At 43.7% G+C, this 24,197-nt stretch overlaps 1 protein-coding gene across 1 annotated transcript; it reads right to left on the bottom strand.

The window, feature by feature from the left end:
- Positions 1-632: 632 nt before the first annotated feature.
- On the bottom strand, positions 633-20,006 carry LOC118515257 (optomotor-blind protein-like). The gene is made up of 4 exons (XM_036061941.1): positions 19,836-20,006; positions 19,684-19,760; positions 4,278-4,507; positions 633-4,108 (listed from the first exon to the last, which is right to left on the bottom strand). The coding sequence occupies exons 1-4, from the start codon at positions 19,965-19,967 to the stop codon at positions 3,168-3,170; spliced, it is 1,380 nt and encodes a 459-aa protein (XP_035917834.1). The 5' UTR covers positions 19,968-20,006; the 3' UTR covers positions 633-3,167.
- Positions 20,007-24,197: the final 4,191 nt, after the last annotated feature.

Raw genomic sequence — 24,197 nt, forward strand, 5'->3', positions numbered from 1 at the left:
CGAGCTGAATGCTGATGACTTGCTAATGTAGAGAAATAGGAAGCACGAAGGTGATCTCCATTAAATTTGTCTGTACACCTCGCTCTAGCTGTAGTGGCAGTGAAAAGCGTGAATGATTTATTAGGATCGGGTGGCATCTTGTTCGACGTATGCACTCGACGCATCATGCGATTGCCGATCCTCAAGGAGACAAAACAACTGAAAAGTTCACTCATGATACCATTTCGAATGTTTCCAAATTTGGTGCATCTTAGAAATTCAAACAAATAAAACCACTTTTTCTTAAGGTTTTCTGTTTTTTCTATTTTGTAATATTTTGAATTTTTATTTCTTAAAATAGTTTTTGTGTTTTTGTGTTGTGTTTCTTTTCTTTTTGTGTGTTGTTTCTGTTTTTTCTTCTGTCTTCTATTTTGACGTTTTGTAGCTTCATTATATTTAACCTTCCACGTTCCACGACTAACTTCTTCCGTCAATTATTGCTCTTTTACGACTTACAAAAATAGTCTAAGGTTTTGTTTTTGTTGTTCTTCTTCCTACTTTCTCGTGTGTGTGTGTTTTGTTTTTGCACATTTTTCACACACCTGCTTGTCCTGACTACTGGTTTGCTGCTTCTTTTTTCTTTAATTTTTGTATTTTTTTCCTTTCTCTCCCATTTTAACGTTTGCTTTGTTCGCGCGTTACAAACTATATCTCAAATGTAATAACCGTTCACTGGGCAGGTTAGTTAGTACTTAGCGCAGTAAGTAAAGAATTCCACTAAATGCGTATTTTAAATGTTTCATTGTTTTTTTGTTTGAGTTTTCCCTTTTTCGTGTTTCGTGTTTTTATTTTTTACAGCACGGGTCAGGCAGAGCAGCGTTCTTTCGATCGTTCTGCAATTTCCGTACGTGGGTTTCGTTTTAAATTAAACTCTCTTTTTTCACCTTTCATTATCGACGCTAGGCAGGGGTTTCCTTCATCCTGTTGGGCATGTTTCCCACTCGTTAATACCATTAAAGCCATGCCCTAATGTTGTGTTATTGCGACAAGTTAAAGTAAAAATACAGTTGTAGCAGAATGAACTGTGTTTGTGTATGTGTGTTTTGTGAGTTTTTTGTGACGTTTGCATTCGTTTAGACAACGAATCTATTTACATCGCCTCTCTCTCCCTTGCTTCCCCTATCAGCACCTGCCTCGTCCCGTTCGGCCATTTCCTTTTCTTAGGAACCAATGGGTTATGTGGTTTGCTTCTTTACATTAAACAAACAAAATTTCCCAACACAAACCTACGGACAAACTAAACGATAATGTGGCTAGCGGGTAATAAATCTACTTGATACATTTCTACTAAGCTCTGCTTTCGTTTTTCTTGCTATTCTTGACACTTGCTCTTGCAGTGTCGCGCTCACGAGAGGAGCGTCGGTTAGAAAAAAACTAAGGATGAGCACATCTGTATTGATTCAATCAAGGAAGGTATCTCATAAATCAATAAATTATCACACATATCAGCCAACGTTACTGTCACATCAGCCGTACCGTGGGCAGAGCTTCACTATGGTAAGATGGTGTGAGGCGTTACGAACCTCCAGCCGGTTTCAAGTTAAACAAATCTACCTGCTTGCTTCCGAGCTTCCAGAGGACAACAATTAACAAAAGACGAACGAAAACGTATGGTACAAACATTATTTTATTAATCTTTTATCTTAATCCCGTTAAAAAAAAACTTAAACTTCTAACTGATTTGTTTCGGGCGAGCGGGCGAGGAACAGTTTCGAGCAATGTTGGCCAGTACGAAAGGAAAGCGAACCAAAGGGATAGGGAAATAAATAATTACACACCGAATTTTTGCTCTGCTAACGATTCCTAAAGTTAGTGAATAGCTTGCAAACTTTTTTTTTGTTTTGTTCTTTATACACTTTGAGTGTTTGTGGTGAGGTGTAGTTTTTAAACCGAAAAATTAAATAATTTGACTCCTTGACTTGTGCGGCTCGCCTGTAAGCCACACACAACGGAGTCGAAGTAATAGAAGATAAAAGTCGATTAAAAATGAAGATAGAATAAAAAATTTCTACATAATCATTCGTGAACATTTTTTTATTGCTTTCCTTTGTCTGCTTATCTTGTTTGTTGGATTTAGTCGATCAAAATGATGTTTACCTTTCATTGATCCTTTCGGTTACAATTTTCACATTTGCGATGTGTTTTGAGTGTTTTAATTTTCTGTGTTTTTATTTTTTTGTTTTCACTTTTCGATAAGCTAATTATATAGGGCTCGCTTCTCCTTTCTTCTTTACTATTTACATAATTTACAAAACTGTTTTACCCTTTTGGGATTTGCTTTTTGTCCCCCAAAAATTGATTACACTATCCATTGCAGCGTATGCTGTGTGAGTGGCGCAACTGTGTGTGGTTCATCCGTTCATTTCGTTCATACTCGCCTAGCGTTTATACTAGTTACTTCGGGCGTGTTCAATTCACACAAGCAGAGAGGATGGTTGCTCCCAGGGCGAGAAGCAGGCTAACTGTGTTTATTGTTAAAATTTGCAATGACTATTATGGATCATAGTTGGCGGTGATGGTGAGCAGTATTGGTGTGGGTCTGTGTTTTTGTTTGTGTATTGGTGAGTATGCCTTATCAATCTACTCAATCGAAGAAAACGTGTGGCGGTCTGTGTTTTGTTGATGGAAAATGGATTTGAAAGTTCGAGCTTGCACCGGAAAAAATCAGAAAAGGAACGATTTTATCAAAACGACTTACATATTTCCTTCCCCCCCGGGAGAGTTGTTCAGTGCTCACACCGCATTTTTATAGCAGCAGATGTTCTTTGGTAAGTTGGTGGACACAAACGCGTTCGCTTCACGGCTCGCTTATAACACAGAACGCCCTCCCGTAAAGAAAACCACCGAGCAATGAAAACAAGACGATGTTTTAATGTAAAAGCGACACGGAGCTATGTAAAAAGTGTCTACTAAAATACTTCTGCTCTATGTACAACGAAAGGTCCCGGTGTGCTAACGCAGTCCTACGACATCCCGTAGTGGAGTGCGTCGCCCGGACCGATCGCTAACTGTCACATGCCCTGGTCGAGGTTCGGTCCGGGACCGCCACCACCACCACCACCAACGACATCCACCGGTATGCTGCGATCGTACGAACCGGGATGATGATACTCGCCACTCACCATACGTCACTGATCGTGCCCGGGATGGGAAGGATGATGGCCTTTCGCGCCGTTCGCGTCAACCGTCACCGTGCTGCCGTTGATGTTGTGCTTCACCTCCAACCCGTTCACCATCTTTTCGATGCTTTTCAGCTCCGACGGTGAGTTGGCGGATGGTGGCGGAGGTCCTAGCGAGGGTACGGTTGGTGGTGGTGGTGCTCCCGATGCTGGTGACATGATGGAAGCGGCCGGGGGTGCGGTCGGTGCGGAAGGTTGCGAAGGTGGTGGAGGTGGCGGGGCTATGCTGCTGTTCGGTGGCATGTTGGCGGCAGCATTCGCGTCCGCCGTCGTCGGCGAGGTCGGATGTTGGGTGGGCGTTGGTGAGACGGAGATGGGCCGGGTTGGGGGTGAGTTCGAGGCAGCGCGCGGATGCGGACTGCTGCTGAGGCTGCGGGCACCGGCCGAGTTCGAGCCGGGCGTAACGGCGTCAAACGCCGACCCTAGCCCGGATGGTAAGCTGTACGGCGAAAAGCGATGGCCCTTGAGACCGTGCAGTGGCGAGGTGGGCGAATGGCCCGAGTAATGCCCGAAGAAGGCCGGATGTTGGGCGGCAAGGGCGAGCTGCGCGTTGAACAGCAGGCTCGGGTTCATGGCAGCGGCGGCGGCCGGATTGTGCAGCAGGGACAGGTGGGGCGGTGGGTAGAGCCCGTGCGGGTAGAGATAGGGCAGCAGGTGGGGCGGCGGATGGATCGGCGGACCGACGGAGATGTTGGGCGAGGGGTAGGACGTACCGGCACTGCTGGACGATTCCTTCGGGCTGCCCGAGGTCGGACGAAAGGCACCTGTGCTTCCTGACACGCTGTCCGAGCAGTTCGAGTCGCTGCCGTCCCGTTCGTTCTCGTCCGACTGGAGGCGCCGTCGCATCGCTTCCTCCGCTCGCTGCACGTCCTCGAAGTTGAACCAACCTGCTAGAGTCAAACACAAGAAGGAGAGACAGAGAGAGAGAGAGAGAGAGAGAGAGTTAAAAGAAGATCGAGAATTATTAAGAATTCCTGGAGCGAATTTATTGAAGACTCTTTCAAAGAGCAACTTAAGGTTTTGAGTCTTCAGAAGGATTTTGCTAGCAGAGATACTAACCTGACGCGTGATGATGCATCTGTTGGCTGAGCGAGAGTAGCGGACTCTGCGGTGGTCCCACCACGTCCAGCAGCTTGTCGTCGTCGTCCAGCGCTGATATGCTATTCGTTCGGTGGTCCAAACCAGCTGGACCGCGCGACGAGCTGACGGAGCTCGGACTGAGCTTGTCACCGTCCGAGCTTCGCTGTCCCATCAACGACTGCCTGAAAGCAGAACAACTGAAACCCGTACTGGTTAGCGAAGGGCCGGTCGGGGGTTCGCTAATTAGAATTATTGTAGAACGAGTAAACAAATTGTAGTGGCATTTGATGGAGGTTTGTGGTATGACGATGATGACGATATTCTCATAGTTAAACAATTTTGTAAAATATGATCATGGAAGAATCCTTTCGTCGATAGCTAAGGAACAAGTTCTTGAGAGAGCTACATCAAGTTGGAGACCAATTCATCAGCAGAGCTCCTGACGTTTTTGGACAGACCTCGTTAACCTTTGGAAACATATCGAAGTATATGACTTGCAGTAACTCGCCTTTGATATTCCTCTAAGTATACTCCTCATAGAACTGTCAACAAGATCTATTTACTCAATCGGGATGAGTGTCAACAACAATTGGGGTACTAATACTCAACCGTTTGACAGATAGCAATTGTCATTCTTGTCAGCCGCTTCTTCCCCAAAACAGAACGCTGCAAGACTATTATTTTTATAGCAGTATCTAGCGCCCATCCCATGCCCTTTCTGGCCTTAAAAACACACACACATCCACTTCGCAGTACATTAAATCAAACCCGATGACATTTATGACCGGTTCAAACACTTAGGTTAATCGCTCACTCATTGTAAAGCGCAAAAAGGTCGCAAATAAACGCCGTCACGGTAGCGGCGTTAGAGGCTGCCCTGGTCGGTGCCTTTGTGAGAAGCGAAAACACGCTTCGGGCGATCTCAAACACTTCACCCCGTGAAGGGTGCCAATTTGTATCCCGATGAACAAGAGAATGTCCGGCGGTGACGGAACAATGTCGACAGAACCGGATCGAGCGGAGAAGGAAAGCAAAAAACTACAACCTCATGCAGCCTTCCAGGATATCAGCGCCGAAAACATCACCCAGGAGAACCGAGTAAAAAAGGGGTTGCGCAAAAAAAAAAACAGAACCGAAACTACGGGATCATTTCACTGCGCAAAAGAAGAGGAAAGGCCCAGAAAAAAACAATAACAATCGAACAAACCAAGGGTGCAATTTGAATATGTGCGCGAGAGTAGCTGCAGTAGCGTAGCAATTCATCTCGCTGCATTCAGCACCACACAAGACCCCTCGGGGTGATGACGGTATAATCGTTTCGTTCTGCAGCGTGGAGTCTGCAAAGGAGTTGGATTGGGAGATTTTTTTTTGCACCACAAGCTGCCTCTAGCCGTGACGTTGCAGAAATGCTAGGCATCCGTAGGCAACCGGAAGTCCTCGTCCTACTTGGGGGAAAAAAAAACTTCGCGAACGGATCGATAGTGAATCGGTCGGTTGGTACGCCACGTACGGATGATAAATGGTAACGTCACGCGACCGGAAACTCGAATCAATTGCTCGCCTGCTCGGTCGGTCCGGCCTGCCTGGATGGTTGGCTGGTGTCTTTTTCATCACCTCGGCAGTTATCGTACCGGGTCGGTTGTGGTTTGCTTTTATTGGCAGAAGAACAACCCTTAGCGCTAGGAGTCGGCGCTGCTATCGGTCATTTGTCGGTTGTGTCTTTCCGCTGTGGTGTTAGATCCGATTTGTGCCACACCGGTGGGGCTATAAATCTTTTTTTTGTGTGTTTGGCTCGCGTGGTCGTGTGTTTTGTCACTCACTAAATGCTCGGCCGTTTGGTCGTTGTTTTTTTTTGGCAAGCTGCGAAAGGATCGTCTGCGTAGAGTTGAATAAATAATCACACCATCAAACTGGCACGCACCCGCTAACTGTGCGTGTGACATGGTGCTCCACCATGGGGTTTGTTTGTTTTCCCCTGGGAAACCCTAACTCTTTCGGAAAACCCTTTGTTTTGCTTACCTTCTCTAGCCTCGAAAAGGATACATAAATATAAATGTGCGGTCCTGGGATCAGTTCGTGCCGATGATCGAAATCAAACCATCAGGTGGAAAATGGGGTCCCGAACTTCACGCACAACCAACTGTTAACTGCCGCCCATAATTTATCTCCAGCCCAGGCCCAGTTGTCAACACACGAAAGCAGCCCGCGGGGTCAGAATAGAATGGGGCGAAACACATTCCCGCCGCTTAAACGGATGGATGTAAACACCACCGTTTTACGAGCTCACCTTCCATAAAGTAACGAAAATCACACGCATCCGTGCGTGACAGTGATGGAACGAAAAGGGTTAAACGGCAGCGGTTTAGTTTTTTTTCGGGTCTCCACTTCCACACGCTAGGTGCGGCAATGCAATCGAGCGTTGGTGCGTTCCTTCCGCCGTGCTGTGGGACCGAATTTGCATCACGAGAAGTGGCTGTTTTCCTTCCTTTCTTTAGCCTTTTGTTTTCCTTCCTGGTCATATTTTTATGGCTAGAAGAATAAGAACGGGGTTTTTCTCCTTCGGGGAGTTATATATTCTTATAGGTTAGAGCTCAACACTTCACGTAATGGCTGACTGGTTATGGCGTTTGGGCGCTATGCGTTTTATGATCGACTGGTGCCAAGTGAAAGGTGGAAAAAAGGGTTAACGCCATCGCTAATCAATAGTGTCCGGGGTTTGCTTTGCGGTTTAGTTGATATGGTTGCAACGTACGTAGCAAAGAAAGGTGATCTAGGCTAAAAATTTGAAAACTATTCAAACTGAGCAAATCTACAGTGATGGTTATCCGGATGAGGTCAGTTTTAAAGGATAATTTTAGTTTTTTTTAAATATTTGAGCATATTTATTTTTAAAAAATTAAAGGACTTAAACAAAACTTGCCCGAAATTTTCAATATAAGAAAATCTTCGGAAAAATAATAGCAAAAAGTCACAGGAATTTTAAGAGTGCACATTTTCAATTGCAAATTAGATAGCTAACAACGATTGGGTTTATTTTTACAGGGTTTTTCAGTTGATAAGGCAATAGCATACATTTTTATGGCAGGCTCCTTAGATGGAATTGCAAACAAAGCTAGTTGACATGGAAACTGCTTCAGATTACAGGGAAACCAAATACCTTTTATTGTGATGTCCACAGATGATATTATCATAGTAGCCGTTGATATTGCACGCACTAACCAGAGCGCTAAAAGGACGTGTACAATATCAACGGCTACTATGAGAATATCATCTGAGGACATTAAAATAAAAGGTATTTGATTTCCCTGGCATACGAAGCCGTTTCCATATCAACTAGCTTTGTTTGCCATTTCATCTAAGAAGTCTGCGATAAAAATTGATGCTATTGCCTTATCAACTGAAAAACCCTGTATTAAGGTTCATATTTTATTACCCATTAATGATGTCTGAGATAAGCCTTTTAGATATCCTATCCTAATTTTTATTATCAATCTTTTATATCGATCTTTCACTTGCTTCATATAAAACTTAAAAAATGCAAAATATTCTATTTGAGATATTTCAAATTGATGATTATAGTCAATTGCAGTTTCTGCACAAATTATTGTAAATTCTTTGGCGCAATGCATGGCTTTGTTTTGTTTGAATCCTTTTAGGCTTTTTGAACATTGTTTTGATTTTATTTTTATAATTTCCAACATCAACCAATGCCAATCCTTCTTGTAATTGGGAATATGACTTATTTTTTCCGATTTATGGCTGTAATTTTTATGTGATCAATCCTAGAATTTTTTATGACTGACTTACATTTTTTAAATTATAAATTATTGACGTTGGTAAGCCCATAATAATTGCCAGTTGTACATATCAACAATAGGAAAAATAAAATAAATATTTTTTTAAACACTTTCTGAAACGGAAGATAGGTTTTTACAACATTGTTCCAAAATCGCAAAGCTCATTTAATAATATTAGGTAGCAGAAGTTGTGTTTCAAACTCAATTGAATAATCAATTGTTCAAAGATAACCTTATAATAACGACTATCGCTGTAGAATATACTTAATAAATATTATATCCATTATATCCACATCCATATAATATCCATTTGCAACAAATTATTACGAACCGATTTTCTACTAGAAGTAATGATTCTGATCGTTAAATGAAGTTTTGTCCACGAAACAACGCTAGAAATTCAATTCCATTCCCATTCCCAATCATCCAAACACACTCACACACACAGCATCATACATACACCTACCTCACATTTATCAGTGGCAAACCTCCATCGGCCAGCCTATAGCCACCTTAATTAGAGCCAAAGATTGAAACATATTCAAATCAGCTTTCCCCCGTCAGCCTTCCTCCTTGGTTGGGAAACCTCCAAACCAAATCCTACAGTGGTTGGCCCGTTGGTGGCCAATTTCTCACTAAATTAAGCACACACACACCCCTTCCCGAACGAGGTCATCCCCGGCGAACACATCCCCAAGTCCACCGGAATGATACATTGTTCGGGGTTCGCGGTTTCGTGCTTAACTGTCCGCCCGGATGGCTAATGGATTGAATTAGAGCAGGGTATAAATTTTACACCCACGAATCAACGCTTCCAACGCCCACCGGCCGGAAGTTGGCCGGTGCCGGTACTACCGGCCGGTCGATGTCACGGCTCCGGTCCGTTGTTGTGCCCCCCAAAACAACGGCCGACCGGCGGTACCTTGTAGAAAATTGGTAGACACCCTCCCGTTTCAGCTCCGCGCTGGCTGTGGCTTTGGAGGGCCGGGTTTGTTGCAAATTTATGGCGATTTTCTACCAACGCTGGTGTTCCAGGATGTGGAACAGCCGAGATGGGGGGGTGGGTGAAAAAAGAAGCCAAAAACGTACCTCACACGAACATCGGTGGTCTTTCCGGTGGTGCACCAAATTTCCGCCTCCCAAATGAAGTAACATCCGCCCCCACGTGGGAGGGGATGCGAAGGGGGGTGGGTTCATTGGCGGCGAGGTCCATGTACTACCACTGGACCAGGATCGCTTCAACCGTTACTGTTGACCGTACGAAAACTTCTCCAATCAAGCAGCGCACTATCCGGCAACTATCGCCAGCATATTGTAGCTAGTAACCGCCATGGTACGGAACCACGGTGTGCCAATCTTTCGAACTTGGTGCATAAATCAGACCTTGTAAGGGAAACGCGGACAGTGTACCAACAACACAGGGGCGAACACTCCACACGATCCGGAAAGTAAACATAACCTTTCCAGTTTTCGGTGCTCGGCATGGGGTTGCATTTCGCATCTGGATGCATCTGCATGTGCATGCTAGACAATTTTCCCTAGTATGACGAGGGAGAGCGAGAGAGAGAGAGAGAGGGAATGGCTGAAAACAGCACCCGAAAGACGAAGCAGAAACCTAGGAGCCATTGACTCCGGCAGGGCTCGCCTGGGTCGCAGCCGACACCGGTCTCCGACGGTCGGTCGTTATCACGATGATGTGTAAAAAGCTTATACACTGGGTGTGGTTTAATTTGCCACCAATTTGCATACTACATGAGCCCGGGGTTTATTTTACGGAGCGCCAGATCACGGATACGCCGGCACGGGGATGTGAGCGACCACTCCCGGTTTTTCCACGACACCGATGATCTGACGTTTTTAGGTGGTGGGGTTTTCGCCTTATTTTTTAACTGAGCAGAGTTTTCTTCTACCAGTACCAGGGTGATGAAAATTCAATGATCTGCAAACCACTGGCGTTGTTTTTTGCCATCTATATTGCACGGAACATCCGCATGAGTTGGTGAAAATTTTTGAAAGAAAACTCGTCCGGCTGTATGTGTTTTGTTGAAGGAACAACTCTGCTGTTTCTAAGGGTTAGCAGAGGGCTGATAGTACCGGGCGGAGAGTTTTGGCTTGTTACAATGAGCAAAGGAAATGAGGCAACATGTTTCTATTGTGAGGTTATGTTAGGCGTTATTTAGTGCTAGACTACCAGAACGGTTACATGTAAGGTAGGATACGTTGAAGCCCTCTTATTTCTTCACAAATTTTGGGAAAATTTCACCAAGGATTTTGGCAAGATTAATAGCTGATGCTATAAATCAGCTACAATTTTGTTGATTTTGGCATATTAACTAATATTGAAGAATAGTTGGAAATCAATATATTCTTTTGATTGTTGGAAAATAAAAATCAAATAGAAAGCAAAAGTTGGGAAAAAAACGTTTTTTGGTGAATTTACCTTTTATGATGTAGAACGAGATTTGAAAATATTACATAAAGTGAAATTCTGACAGGAGTGATCCTTCACACGGCAAGATCTAGGACCAACTCCTTTCCGGATCGCCTCTCCGTACACAAGACTGACTGAATTGCTTTGGGTAAAAAACCAAGTCACAGAAAGCTAGAAATGGCAGACCGAGTCCTTTCGAGGTTGTAGTGATTAATAAAAAGAAGGAAGTTCTGACAAGACCAGTAGTGGATCAACCTAAGAGCTGAAAGAGCAACCTATCGGGGCCTCGTCGACGAGGAAAATCCTATCGGTAGTATTCACTAATAAATTGCAATTGGAGGGATTCAACTGAATTTCACTCGGAGCTTCCAAAGATATTGATCCGCCAATGGACAAGATCTGAAATATTGGGGTTCTTTGAACGAAACCTTCAAGAAAATGTATTAATTTTCCACACAAATTTATTATTTTCCATATTAATTTTCCACAGAAGTTTATTTTTTAAGCAAAGAATCTCAACTTCCTTTTGGTCATAGGCTCAAAGATCATGTGATGTTTCATTTCTCAAGCATCATCCTTCATCATTCCTGAAGCTTTCATCAAAAAAGTCTGAAACTCTCCAAGATATCGATAAATCCCTCTTGATCGAAGGCTAAAAACTAGCTCAATTTTCAACGTCAAACCATAGCCGTTTACTGTCAAAATGAAGATCAAATCATCATATTCTTCAAATATTTCTATATTCAAAACTTCGAAACTTTCTTGACCCATCTGTTGTTTAATTAAAGAAGCAAACAGATATACTCACTCAACATTGAGTTGTTTCAATGCATCTTATCTCTCCAATAAGATCCTTAATTACCAGCGAAAGTGATAAAAATAATAACATCCAGTCTTACTTTTTTTTGTTCCTCTCCCGAACATAAATCACACTCACAAGCATATCTTTTAATCCAGTCCAACTCATCCCCTCACCACTATCAACGGCCATAAAATCACCTTCGTTTTTCGCCTCCGAAAACCAAACCATCCTTCGGCATTACGGCAATTGCACCCTTAATTGCCGTACATCCATTGCACCGGGATGGTATTTGTTCATTTGCAGCTAAACTGTTGTTGCCAGTGCCGCGTACATTAAGCTAACCAGTTTCGGTGCCTGGGGAAAGGAAAAAACGGTGGCCATAAATCTTCCCGATTGTCAACACACACGTCCCGTACCAGTCAACCGTCCGGGGCTGTGCGCTCTACAGCAAGCGGTTTCCGACCCGTCCGTTACAGCTCAATTGAACTGTTCCGCGACTGGCGTGTGTGCACTATCAATTTTTGCGAAAAAAGGTTGTCCCTCTTTTTACTGTCCCTCTGCTCCGGAACTCAAGGAGGTGCTTATCCTGCGCAGAGAGCGAGCGGAGAGGGTGCGGGTTCGAAAGTGATACTGAGAAAAACTATTACGATAATTGACAAATATCACTTCAACCGTCCCACCGACCGGTATTAGCCATCGTGACACGTGTCTTTAGACACAGGAAGTCTTTTGTCAAAATCTTTCACCGTGGTGGTTCGCATCGAAAGTTCGCATGCATGAGAGTAGCTTGAAGGAGCAAGACGAATCAAAATGACTTCAGCGCGAAAATAAGCTTCATCATGCTTTCTCGAGTGGAGTGGAACAATTCAAAATCGATTAGATCGACATTTTTTCTTCCTCGACAGGTCCTTTTAGGCGAACGAGCGATCAAATGTGCTCGTGCTCGGACTCGGAAGCCAGCGCAAGAAGAAATCTTGCCTACCGACGGCGAAATAGTTTTACGATGTGCAAACACATGCTCTCGCACACTTGTCACTACGAAACGATCGTGGCGCAATCATCGCCTGCTCGATTAAAGATGAAGCAAGCAAATAAGCATGTTGTTAAAAATCGCTTACAGTAAACGAACGTCGATTAAACGATTTGGCCCGCTTTTTTACTCGAGCTTCCTTGGACGTTTCTCCCGTTTGCTGGTTTTGGTATGTTTTTACAACAGCTAATAACAACATCATTCCACCCGCGGGGGGTGGAAGCATCAGTCACCGCTGCGCTGTAATGAAATTATGTCATATTGAGCCTCATTACATTGCACCCTGGACACATGGGGGGGGAAAAAAAGGAAAGCCCTCTTCGGTGACATTAAAATAAAACAAACAAACAGAAAAGAAAAACAACCTGGCCCGGTTTGGCTGGCTAAGTGGCATCGGGAGTTAAGCAGTCATGTGGCATCCGACTACTACTACCACTACTACTACTACTAAAAGCTTTTTAATTGCATCGCTTGGCTGTGCGTCTGCCTCGGACGTATCGCAGGCATCTGCTGCATCAGGTTCAATACTTGACCGTGGTAGTCAAGTCAAGTCATTCAGTCGATGGTTGCCCTTCGGCGGTCGGCATGGTAGGTCATTTTGCTGTCCATCTAGAGCTGTTTTTTCGCGTTCCATTCCTGTGCATCCAGCCCATTTGCTGAACTATTTCATCCTGCATGTGGTTTCCTGCATGTTGATGACTTTATGCTGCGGTCAGGACCGAATGCGTCGCTCGCTCGAAGCCATCGTTTAATAGAGTAATTTTTCTTCCGTTAATTGGGTGACATTAAAGCACTCACGTAACGATGGTACAAACAGTGTCCCATTATAGGTCGGTAAAGTCGTTTTGCTATAAACATATTTTTATAGTAAAATTTAAACAATTGCAGAATGGAAAAATTAAGGTTTTTTTTTTGTTGGGTGTGAATTGCTAGCAGGACGAGAAATGGCAACCCCCTAACCGTACTTCAAAGGTGCAAAATTAGCACCCCGTAAGGTCTTGCTATGTTTTCCCCTGTCTGTGGCACACTGGACTAGGACGAGGCCAATTTTCCAAAAGGGGACGAGAGAAATTCTGTTTTCTTCCTGTGTATCCTGCGGCATACGGGGCGACCTTAATGTGACGTTGTGTGATGTTCTACGCGACCGACGGGCTGCCTTGTAATTTTCACATTACAACCGACCGTTTTCCCTTCGCGTGGAAGGCTTTCACTAAAGAAAAAAAAAATCGCTAGCACCGACGCGATTTTTTTGCACTGGAATTACTTTTCCCCTTTCCACACACTTACCCGCCAGTGGATGAAATTGTATTCAACACCCAGCCGTACCATAACACATGTGTGTGCGGCTTTTCGGGAAAACCTGGCCCGGTGGCTAATCTTTATTTATATGTATTTATGCATTCTTGAGGTGTGTGTGTTTCGCTTTTTTTTCTGCAGACAGGCCAAGGAACGGTAATTTTTATACGGTGCAATTTTCTATCCCCCCCCTTCCTCGAGCCGACCCTGTAAGTCAATTTGTGGTGGAAGGAAAATTGGCATGTTACATTCTCATTTCGGGGGCCGGTTTGGTTTCATGGTGAATTGGTTTCTTGGTTGGTTGGTTTGGTTGTGCGCTGCTAGCAAATCTATCTAGCCCGATGCAATATGTGTTGCCCTTTGAGGTGCAAATGGGATAAGATTGGGAAAGGCGATGAAGGAGAAAATTCGCGAGAATAAATTGAAGGCATGGAAGACCGGCGGACTGTTTGGAAGGAAGCGGCTTAAGAAAGCAGTCTGAAAGAGGGAAAGGGGAGTATTTTATTTGATGCTTTAGCAGGCATCATGAATACTACAATACAAGCACCTGATCTTTCACTAAACTTTAACAAAAAAAAAATCAAAATAAATCATTTTAATTATTAGCATTTACCATGCCTGTGAAGCACTCTTTTTTAAAATTTAACTTTTTTAAGAGCATACTGCTCAATCGTATCCATAAGAACGATACCACAGCTTCTTGATGCTATCTTATTGGATAGATTAGAGCCTTTGTAACTGTGAGAGACTTGCAGCCATTCAAAATCCATTAAAGTTTTGTGTGAAAATCATACTTAAGCCTGGGCGCTGACGAGACATGCCATGGTCCAGTAAGACAATTTCTAACATTCAGACACTCTCTGACTTCAGCCTCTGTAAGATTCATGTCAAAGGAAGCTGTAGTTGAAATAAGAAAGCTCCTCGAATTATCAGTTCACCACCATCACTGTTCCAACTCACAGCATAATCGGGTTCTTCACGCAGATCCTGCCAAAAGTGTTGTCACTAATCTGGCGCATCCTAGTTTAACATCTTCTTCTTTTCCTTGGCAACCACAACCTCAAGAGGTCTTGGCCTGCCATTCGTGGCTTTCTGTGACTTGATTTTACCTGTAGTAAAGTAGTCAGCCTTACGTACGGGGAGAAGGCGGTCTAGATGGGATTTGAACCCCGGTTCAGCCGTGTGAAGACCGCCCCAATCGATAACTACTCTCCAATATAATATGCAATCACCCGGAAGTCTTCTCTATTTACTTTGCTTCCTTTTTAATAAAAAATTAAAACGTTGTGATAAAACGTTATCCTTATCTTCCGAACGACCGAAACGAAAACCACCAGTTTTAGTTCCGGTGAAAGAAACCCCCGTATTAAAAAGCATCCCCGAAAGCACTCCCTCGGGAGCACGCGTCGGTGCACAAAAAATTGCAAATGTGGCCTGATCCTTCCGGCCGGACACGACCAGCAGCAATCAGAGGAAACGGGACCGAAGAAATCAACCGAAACGGGTTCGCCCCATTCGCCAACCGGATCGATTCGCTTCATCGTTGTAATTCGATTCCCGTTTCCCCTTCCCTACTTCAAACCTTCCTCATGTGATGCGTCCCGTTTTTCACCGTGTAAGATTGTCTTGTTCAACAAGAGGAAACGGCGTGTAAGAAGGATTACGTTAAAAGACGATCGAGCAGCGATTAGGAATGTCCTAATGTTGGGTTTTGCTCCTGCTGCTGATGATGCCGGGAATTGATTGCGTTCTGCTGCCGTTCTTCAGCGCATCCCTTTCATCCTTGTGGGCGATTTTCGGTCAATGGTCAACGGCTGCCGTAAGCCAAATACATCCGTTTTCCCTTATCGACACGCCAAAAGAGCACCGATACAAATAGGATTAGAAAGGGATCGGATAATTGATATCGAAACGTTTCATCGTCCATTCGGTCCATTCGGTGGTGTTACGGTCGGTCCCTTTTTTTCGTGGACGTTTCTTTGACCCTCTTGAGAAGAGCAGATTGTTCAGAGGTCACGGTTCGTTGCGTTCGGGTTCGGGGTTTCTCCTAATCTCGTACGATTCCATCCGGGCCGAATCAAGCACACTTTGCCGGGCAGGTTAATTAATGTCCTAGACAACGTGTGGTGGAGATCTCACATGCTGGAACCACTTGTTTACAGATCAATCAACCCCGTCAAGACAGATAGATTGCTTCAAGTGCTTCCAGAAAAACGAGTCCTGGAATTCTTGAAGGATTTTGTCCAAAAACTTTGAGTGTGTAAAACAGTTTTGAACGACTTCTGAACTGCAAGAGAACGAACACCAAAATTGAGACATCTCCTAACGTCACCCGGCACATCGTGTGGTCGGCTCCAAGGCACGAGCAATAAAGAAACGGCATCCCGCAGCGTCCACCATCCAGCCGTCTTGTGTGCGGGGGGCACGCGGAAAATTGCTGCCTTCCGGACAATTTTAATTAAATTACACAAAACATCAATTGAATTTGCGACCAAACCCCACGCACAGCCCGGTGCATCCGGTGGACTTTATTCGATTTACTCCCACAATCAACTTCCGGAGTTTAGAGAGACGGGAAGCCTAGGGCTGGTCGTTCGGTACGGGTGGTATAAAACGTGCAAAACATGTCACCATCTGTGTGATGTGTTGTGCTGGTACGGGATTTGGATTCGGAAGTCATGTCACGCGGGGGTTTGGGATTTACACGTGGAGATGACAAAAAAAAGACAGACACACGGTTAGTCGCGCACAGCTGTCTAATGTCGTACGATTGAACGTGGCGTGAACAACAAACCATCTAACAATAGAGCAGTAAATGATGTAATGCATCAGTTGAAATGACAAATTTTTGCTGTGGTTGAGGCGCAAAAAAGCGAGGAAGACCAGCTGGGTTTCGTGCTGAGCTGTTCTGGGGAGTGAATTGGAAGAAGTCAAGTACGAGCACAATACTTTTGCTCTATAAATCTTCAAATATCTCTGACTTTAAGAATCAATCCCATGTACTGATACCATTACAATCAACTAGAGTCGCGAAATAAATACATCATCAATCATCTGTGGGAAACGTTTCGATCAGTGTCCCTTCCCTGTGAGATTTCCTAGCATCGTGAAAGACCGTGTAACTCACACCAGGACATCCGCATAGGGGAAAAAAAGGGTTTTAGCCGGCAATCTCGTAACCTATGATTATCCCACCCCCCTCCCCGCGAAGGCCACAAAACGATTACGATGGGTGTCAAAATATTTGTCACCATTAAGGCTTGAGTTATCCATTTCTTGTCACCGCGAGAGAGAGAGCTCGGGGCATGACTGTGGCAACATTTTTGCGTCCTGCTGCTTAACTCTTGCACGTTTGATTTCCGTTGCTTGATCTCGCACGTCAACGGAAAAAGAAAAAGGGGCAGTTGGAATTTGATACAAATTCCTACTGTTTGCCCTCAGGATAAGTGGCACAATCTTTCATCCTTACTTTTCCCGGCGGACCATCATTAGCGGTGAACTCCCGCTGTTAAAATAAGCGAGTGCTGTGGGTTTTGTGGTGGAATGTATAGCTCCCATCAACACGCTTTGCCCGCGGTATCCAGTTTCTTCCGAATGACTCTTTGGCTAAACTTTAGAAGTAAATCACAAACAAACACAAACCCCACATTCGACTCCTGGCGGGATGCTGATAAGTGATTTACGCAAAGTGCACTGTCCCCGCATTCACTTGAAACCAGTAATGGTTTTTGTTTGAGGATTAATTCACAACACAAACAAAAGATCAGTTTTGTTCGATGTGGGGTGAAACTTTCAATCGCACGCAATGCACGCATGTCAATGTGTGAATGGGCAGGAGTTGAAACAGGAGTCCCCGGTGCCGGATGTCAGTACAAACAAAATCAACCGTACGATTCGTCGGTATTGATTTTCCATTCCTTGCTTTTCTTCTCTAGCAAGCCATGTGTAGCCTTTGTGTGTTGTCGTTTTGTGTGTCCTTCCAGCCGGGGACTGACTATTCTTTAGAGATCTTTCCTCGTTGCTGAGCGTTAGAGACAATCAAGCAAGAGGGTTGTTGCTGTTGTGTTGATCTAAAAGTCCAATTCGATAGTGGTAATGCATCTTCATTCCCTGAACGCTATCGAGTTGATGTGCATAAATATAAAATGAGCTAGGCAACGTTTGGATTAGTAGGGTTTAGTCCTTTGGTTAGCAGGGAAGAATTCAATTGTAAAACTCAATTTAAGCTGAACATCGATTGCCAGTGGACTTGACATATAGCTCCAATATGTTTAGAAGAGTTGGACTTTGCTCGTTCGATTTACAAAAATACAACTTTTTGAGATTGTTTCATAATATCCTCAATTTTATTACCTCATGGAAGTATAGCACTTAAAACTTCAAGTCGAGAGATTAAGCATTTTGAGCTTTGAGACTTCGAGGTAACAAAAATTCCCTTATTCAACATTCAACAAAAATAAAGGATCGCGAGGACGGAGGGAGCGGGAAGGAGCATATAAACAGACAAGGGAAAGCAGATCCGGAGCATCTGTAGACCCACGAAGCATGGCGCCAACAAAACAAGCCTGAGCAGTGTGGCGTCTCAGATTTAAGGAATCTAGCCCAAGAAGTCGATTCCGAGTTTACATTACCATTGATCCGTCTGAGTGCAACTCTTGTAAAATATTTTTGCAAGCTCTCAATGCGGTTGAGAATGAAATGAGAGCGTACCAAGCTGCAATAGAGTGTGCGCAAACAAATTGGATCACTGAACTTTTCCGATAAACGAGGAATGAAACCAGGTGTACGGTTAGCTTTCAACAACAGATTGTCGACATGCTCCTTAAAGTTCAACCTGTTATCCAGTATAATCTCAAGGTCACGAACATAGGTCACGATAAAATTTGATGAACACCAACAGAAAATAGTGTTAAGAATTGTGAAGAAGGAGACAATCAGCAGAGGAAAAGATAGTACGAAATATTGTGATGTCGTCAGCGTACAGGAGACAGCCATCAGGAGGTAAAATAGAACATACGTCATTAACAAACAGAGCAAACAAGAGGAGACTAAGTACACTACCTTGCGGAACACCAGAGGAGCAAGGGAAACAACGAGAAACATGTTGGCCAATTTTTTACACAGCAAATGCGACCCTTAAGGTAATCAGACAACCAGCACAGAAAGGATTTTCCAAAACCTATTTTATTCAATTTCCCTAGCAATAGCTCACGAGAGACGCTGTCGAAAGCTGACCGAAAATCAGTTTAAATGGAATCTTCCAGATCGCCAGCGTCAAAGTTACGGAAAATAAAAGAAACAAAAGACATAAGGCTACTGGACGTAGAACGAACCGGCATAAAACCTGGTTGTTGAACTCTAATAACCGGCTTAGAGCTGTGAAAAAGGCTATGGAAAGTAGCTAATTCAAGAGCTTTAGCCGTAGCACATGTCTTTGTTATCCCGCGATAATTTGTTATGGATGTTTGGCAGCCTTTTTTGTGACCTGAGATCCTTAAAGCTTAATGTTTTCTGAAATATCTTAAACTTAACAAACTGTTGAAGTATGCTACGGTTGAAGTATGCTCCAAACTTCAACTTATATCCAATAAGTCAACATGGGTCTGTATTCCAACTGTGTTGCTTCTACTTATGTATTAAGTATTACAGATTGTCGGATAGAGTTGCTTCTATTAGAGATAAATAATGGATTGGAACCTAACAAAAGTCACAGAGACAAAATACTTGAAAGCCGGTTCAGATGAAGCGCAACTGGTAGCGCAATTGCGACGTAAGCGAAAAATGCTGTGAGTTTGGCATGAAAAGGTGTCAAAATCCGACTGCATTTTGCAGCAAAGCCAAGCCAGCGTTTATACTCAGAAATCGATTTCTAAGTGCGGGTATTAGCGCCATCTCGCATAAAATACTTTCGCGAAACGAAGCACTTAGATGTTTGCCTCCCTTTAATTTCAACAAATTGCTCGGAAGAATATCGTCATCATCGAAGAATTCTATTATAAAGAATAGTATATCGTATAAAAACTACTTACTTCTTTTCCCGTTTACCGGCACCAGTATCACGAAATCCTTTCGCGAAAGGATTATTATCTATCTTCAATTGCGTTATCTGAAAGCGAGAAATAGGACAAACACGAAATAGTTAGCACTTATTCTATCCGAACAATAGTAATATTTGACTTACTTTTTCATTTTGATATGCAGTTACGGCTATGAATTCGGTTTCCTTAAACACGTAGGTACGAAACGTCGAGTACGGTAGCTTCAGTATATCGTTTGCTCGAACTAAATGAAATCTAGGCTGGTACTTGTGCATCGAATTCAGGATTGTCTGCAAATAGAAATGGAAAACGATAAAGCAGGTAAGTAAAAGTTCATTATAAACAAAATGAATTGTTACGCTCTGAGAGACCTTTTTTGTGAGTGTGAGCCATCTAAATTAATTGTAATAAAAATCGTCGCAAAAACGATTTCTTCCGGTTTTAATTGAGCAAAACCTGAAGAGTGCCACCCGCGTTGGCTTCAGGTGGGAAAGAAAGCTCCTCAAAACATAGGTAAACAAACGAGCTAGCGAATGATAACAATGCTCAAATCCAACACAAAAAACTGAGGTAGTAAACAAAATATAACCCCTCCTCCCCCCTCATAAAGCCAAACAAACCGATGACCCTTGTTAGGAAGCTGGAACCGGATGTACAAGATGTTGAATAAAAGATACCCAACACAACGGAGACCCCACACATCGGTCGGCCGGAGGTGAACTGTACCGGAAGAGTGAAGATGATAGTAAAACTGTTTCTCTCAGAAAATGGGGAGCTCAGGAAGCATAATGAGGTCAATGAGGGCTCGTTGTGTTTGTTTTTGCCTTGTTGGGATGAGATTTTTATGCCACATACCGAAAATTTGAATTTGTGGTGTGGTTAGACACCCAAGTTTCCCAAGTAATTCTTTTGTGTGTGTGGTTTAAGCCGTACTTAAGCTACAAAGTTAGAATAAGGGTTTTGCGTTTTACTGCCGAAAGAAGCTTGAAGCTCATGAGCACCGGTTTTTTGCACATAAAAGTTTGCAGCTTTCTACCACAGTCGTGCTAACGTTTGGTGCCATTGTCTTTCACACCATTCCGGCAAACGTTCGCGCGGGAAGGTCGTTCATTAATTTCATTACACGATTAATTAGAATCATTCGCCTTTTTAATGGCTTTGGACGCTTGGAGCTTGGAGTCGTTTCTGTTTGTGTTCCTTGCTTGTTGAAAGAAGTCTTCTGTTTTGGGAAGGAAAGATCTACCATTCACCAAACTATGTTTGAATGTCGTCTGCCCAAACCCAACACCGGTAGCCAGTTTCAGCATGATTAACTACCTAGCAAGTGTGATGTGTGTTAGACAGCTTGATGGCTAATGAGCAAAAGGTTGATCACTAGGCTTAGATAAAAATTCGCATTTGACAGCTGACCAATACCTTCATTTAATGAAACATTTTAATTAAAATTTCACTTCATTTCGATAACATTTGCTGTAAATTAACACCAATGGTGGTCATTTTTTAAAACGTTACTTCGATACTTATCAAACCACGCTTATGCCTATCTACCATCAAATTAATCTCGTTCGTGCACCGTCCGCCATCGGCAGCTATGGACAGACCGACTCCAATTGAATTCCCGTTCCTTGCAGCATCAAGCTGTTGCAGCACGACAGGCAGCAGCAAAACGGTTGATCATTCACTTGATGAAGATATAACATTTACCTCCACGATCCTCGATCACACTGTCGCCACCAAAAAAAAAAAAAAAAAAAAAAAAAAAAACAAACTTCCCCGTCGAGGAAAGGGCCCAACTCTCCTTTCTGCACCTTTACCGAAGCTGTTATCAATTCCGCGCTGAATTACCCTCACGAATTTGGTTCGACGACGGATGAAAAGAGGCAAGAAACCGAACGCCCAAGAATCCCGGAGGTCCCAATCATCATTTCATTAAGCGTCCCACGTCTTACGACGACGGCAACAGCGGTCCAATCGTGGTCCGTTGATGTTGGCTGAGTGCAGTTTAAGCGAGAAGGTGAGTAGGAAGGCCTCCAGCCGACCGAGGGGAGGGTTTCAGAAATAATGATTAAATAATCATACTCCACACCGCCGGTGGTACGCCGGTTGAGAGACGCCTAACCGGCGCGTCCAGCTTCCGTACCCTCTCTCTGTCTCTCACTCTCTGCTTGTGAAAACCGTCAATCGCCAGATGGTGGTTTAAGCATTATCTTGTTAATTTTTCCATCTTAAGCTCCCACTTCGAAACTTCCTACACTCGTAAAAACCTCTCACTTGGCGATCCCAAAAGATTGTGCTCGATGATCGCTTCGTCGTTGGGAGAAATAATTTCGCCACTCGTTTTGTGGCGTTTTGAGGGTTTTTTTCTCCTGTCTCTCTCGCTGTCCAGTTGGGCACCCTGGTGCCGCAGTCAGTCAGTTTGCAGTATAGCTAACAATTTATGTTCTTTCGTAGTGCGTACGTTATTTGGAGGAATAATATTGGTCTTAGTATTTGAATGGTATAATTTGACATCTAGATGGCGCCACCGTATCGGAATCTGGTACAATTTCTTGATCTCCGTGTTTTTAATATATTTGAACAAATTCAGTTCAAGCATCACTTTAAATTTTAAGATCTCAATGTGACCATTGACCTATCTGTTGATAGAACCAAGTCAAGTAATGGCTTTAATATTTAGCCTAAAAAATGCAACAAATTACAATCTGATGCACACAAAATACATCAAGAAGTTTATAGTTCGATATTATTTTTATATGAGGGGACAGACGCTACAGCAGCGCTGGTCTTCATAGGGCAGGACCGCAGTTCAAGTCCCATCAAGACTTCAGGACAAGTCTTCCCGAACCAGAAAGCCAGAATTTGCAGGCTGAGACCTCTCGAGTCTATAGTGCGAAGAATGTACCTGTAGTGCGATAGTACTTTCATAAAGTCATGAGAAGCTTAAAAAATGTAGCTTTATTCAATATGTCCAAAGTCTACATAAAACAGTTAAAAATGGAATGCAACTAACTATATCAGGATTAGCAGGAACTCCTGTTAGTGAGCCCAAGTTGTACAACACATCTTCTCTGTTGTAAAGCTACGAGTGTTAAAATGACTTTAAAATTAATTAAAAGTCTTTTTAGAACTTAAAATGTATACGAATAACTGCCTATAATGGCAACATCTTCAAACGTCATTGACTAAAAGAAGACAAAGTCTAAATTTGAACTTAAGTACCTGATGTTAGGATTTATCTAATTACGATTAACTAAACCGATGTTTATAAAATTTTAATAACGTTTTGTAACTCCAAATCCTCAAGACTAAAGACAACCAAACACTCCAGCGGGTATAAGTGAATGCTGTTTGAGTCTTGCTTAGCAAATCTTCCCATTCCTAAGACTTTTCTGCGTTCGTAGCCGATTATATAGTATTTTTGGGCCACGATCTCCAATAATTTGTAGCTATACTACATCCACTCCTACTAGGCTAGCGCTCGAGCAACGAAATAATCAATCCTAACCCAAACTACCCTTTTGCCCACTTTTGCACCGGCGTCAGTACGCGCTCGCTGCGCTTATGCCAAGTGCAGTCGCTGGTGGTGAATATAAGCAAGAAGCAGTAACAAAAAAACACCCCACTCAAATACACCACGCCCCTTTTCTCTCCATCTGTTCGCGTGTGTGTGTGTGCGCACGCGAAACAACTCCCCCCCCCACCCCCCTTCCCACTGTTTTTGGGGGCCACTCGTTTGAAGTGCTTCCCGAGCTTGGGCAGAGTGTTTCGCCTAAGGGCAAAAGTCAACGTAATCGTTTTTCGTGTCTGGCAAAGAGTTGCAGTCCGCGGTTCACGCTCGCAGCCACCCTATTTAGTGGTGAGTTTTTGCTCCTTCTTTTCCATTTCCTTCTGGTGGGGAGAATAAGTTAGAAAGTTCCCGTTCCATTCTTGCCGGCGTGTGTGTGTGTGTGCTTTTGTTGCTGAAGGCGCTTGGCCACCCTCGAGTACGCTTGGTCGGAGTCGCCGGTGAGTGTTTCACGACCACCCCGTAATCTACTCACGCGTCAATGTCGCGGTGGAAAATGAGATTGTTAAATGGAGGGGGGTCAAAACGGCCCTCGTGATGTTCACGAGTCAATATTCCGTGGTCCAGTCGTTGGGTGGTTGGGTGAGCCGCACTCGCAGCAGCAGCACATTAATAACGTTCGTCGTCTACTTCAAGACCCGCGGTAGAAGTCTCCGAAGTAAACGTGGACGCAGGAACAAAAAAAGTGATTCCGATCAGTTTTCTCACCGTGATGGTGGTGGTCCAGAAAACAAAAAACCCCGGACCACCACCCGGGTTGAAATCATAATTTCACAGCATCCTGCTTTCGATCCTCCTCCCCGGCCATGTTCGCCATGCCTCCCTGCGCTCGGCTTTTCGTTTTTGACGCCGTTTTAATAGGTGGAACTTCCTCGTTTGGGACCGTTTGATTGTTTTTCGAATTGGTGAGCAGTTTTCGTGTGTTTTTGTCTTTCCTGCT

The sequence above is a fragment of the Anopheles stephensi genome, unplaced genomic scaffold, assembly GCF_013141755.1.
Source record: "Anopheles stephensi strain Indian unplaced genomic scaffold, UCI_ANSTEP_V1.0 ucontig122, whole genome shotgun sequence".
Lineage (NCBI taxonomy): Eukaryota > Metazoa > Arthropoda > Insecta > Diptera > Culicidae > Anopheles > Anopheles stephensi.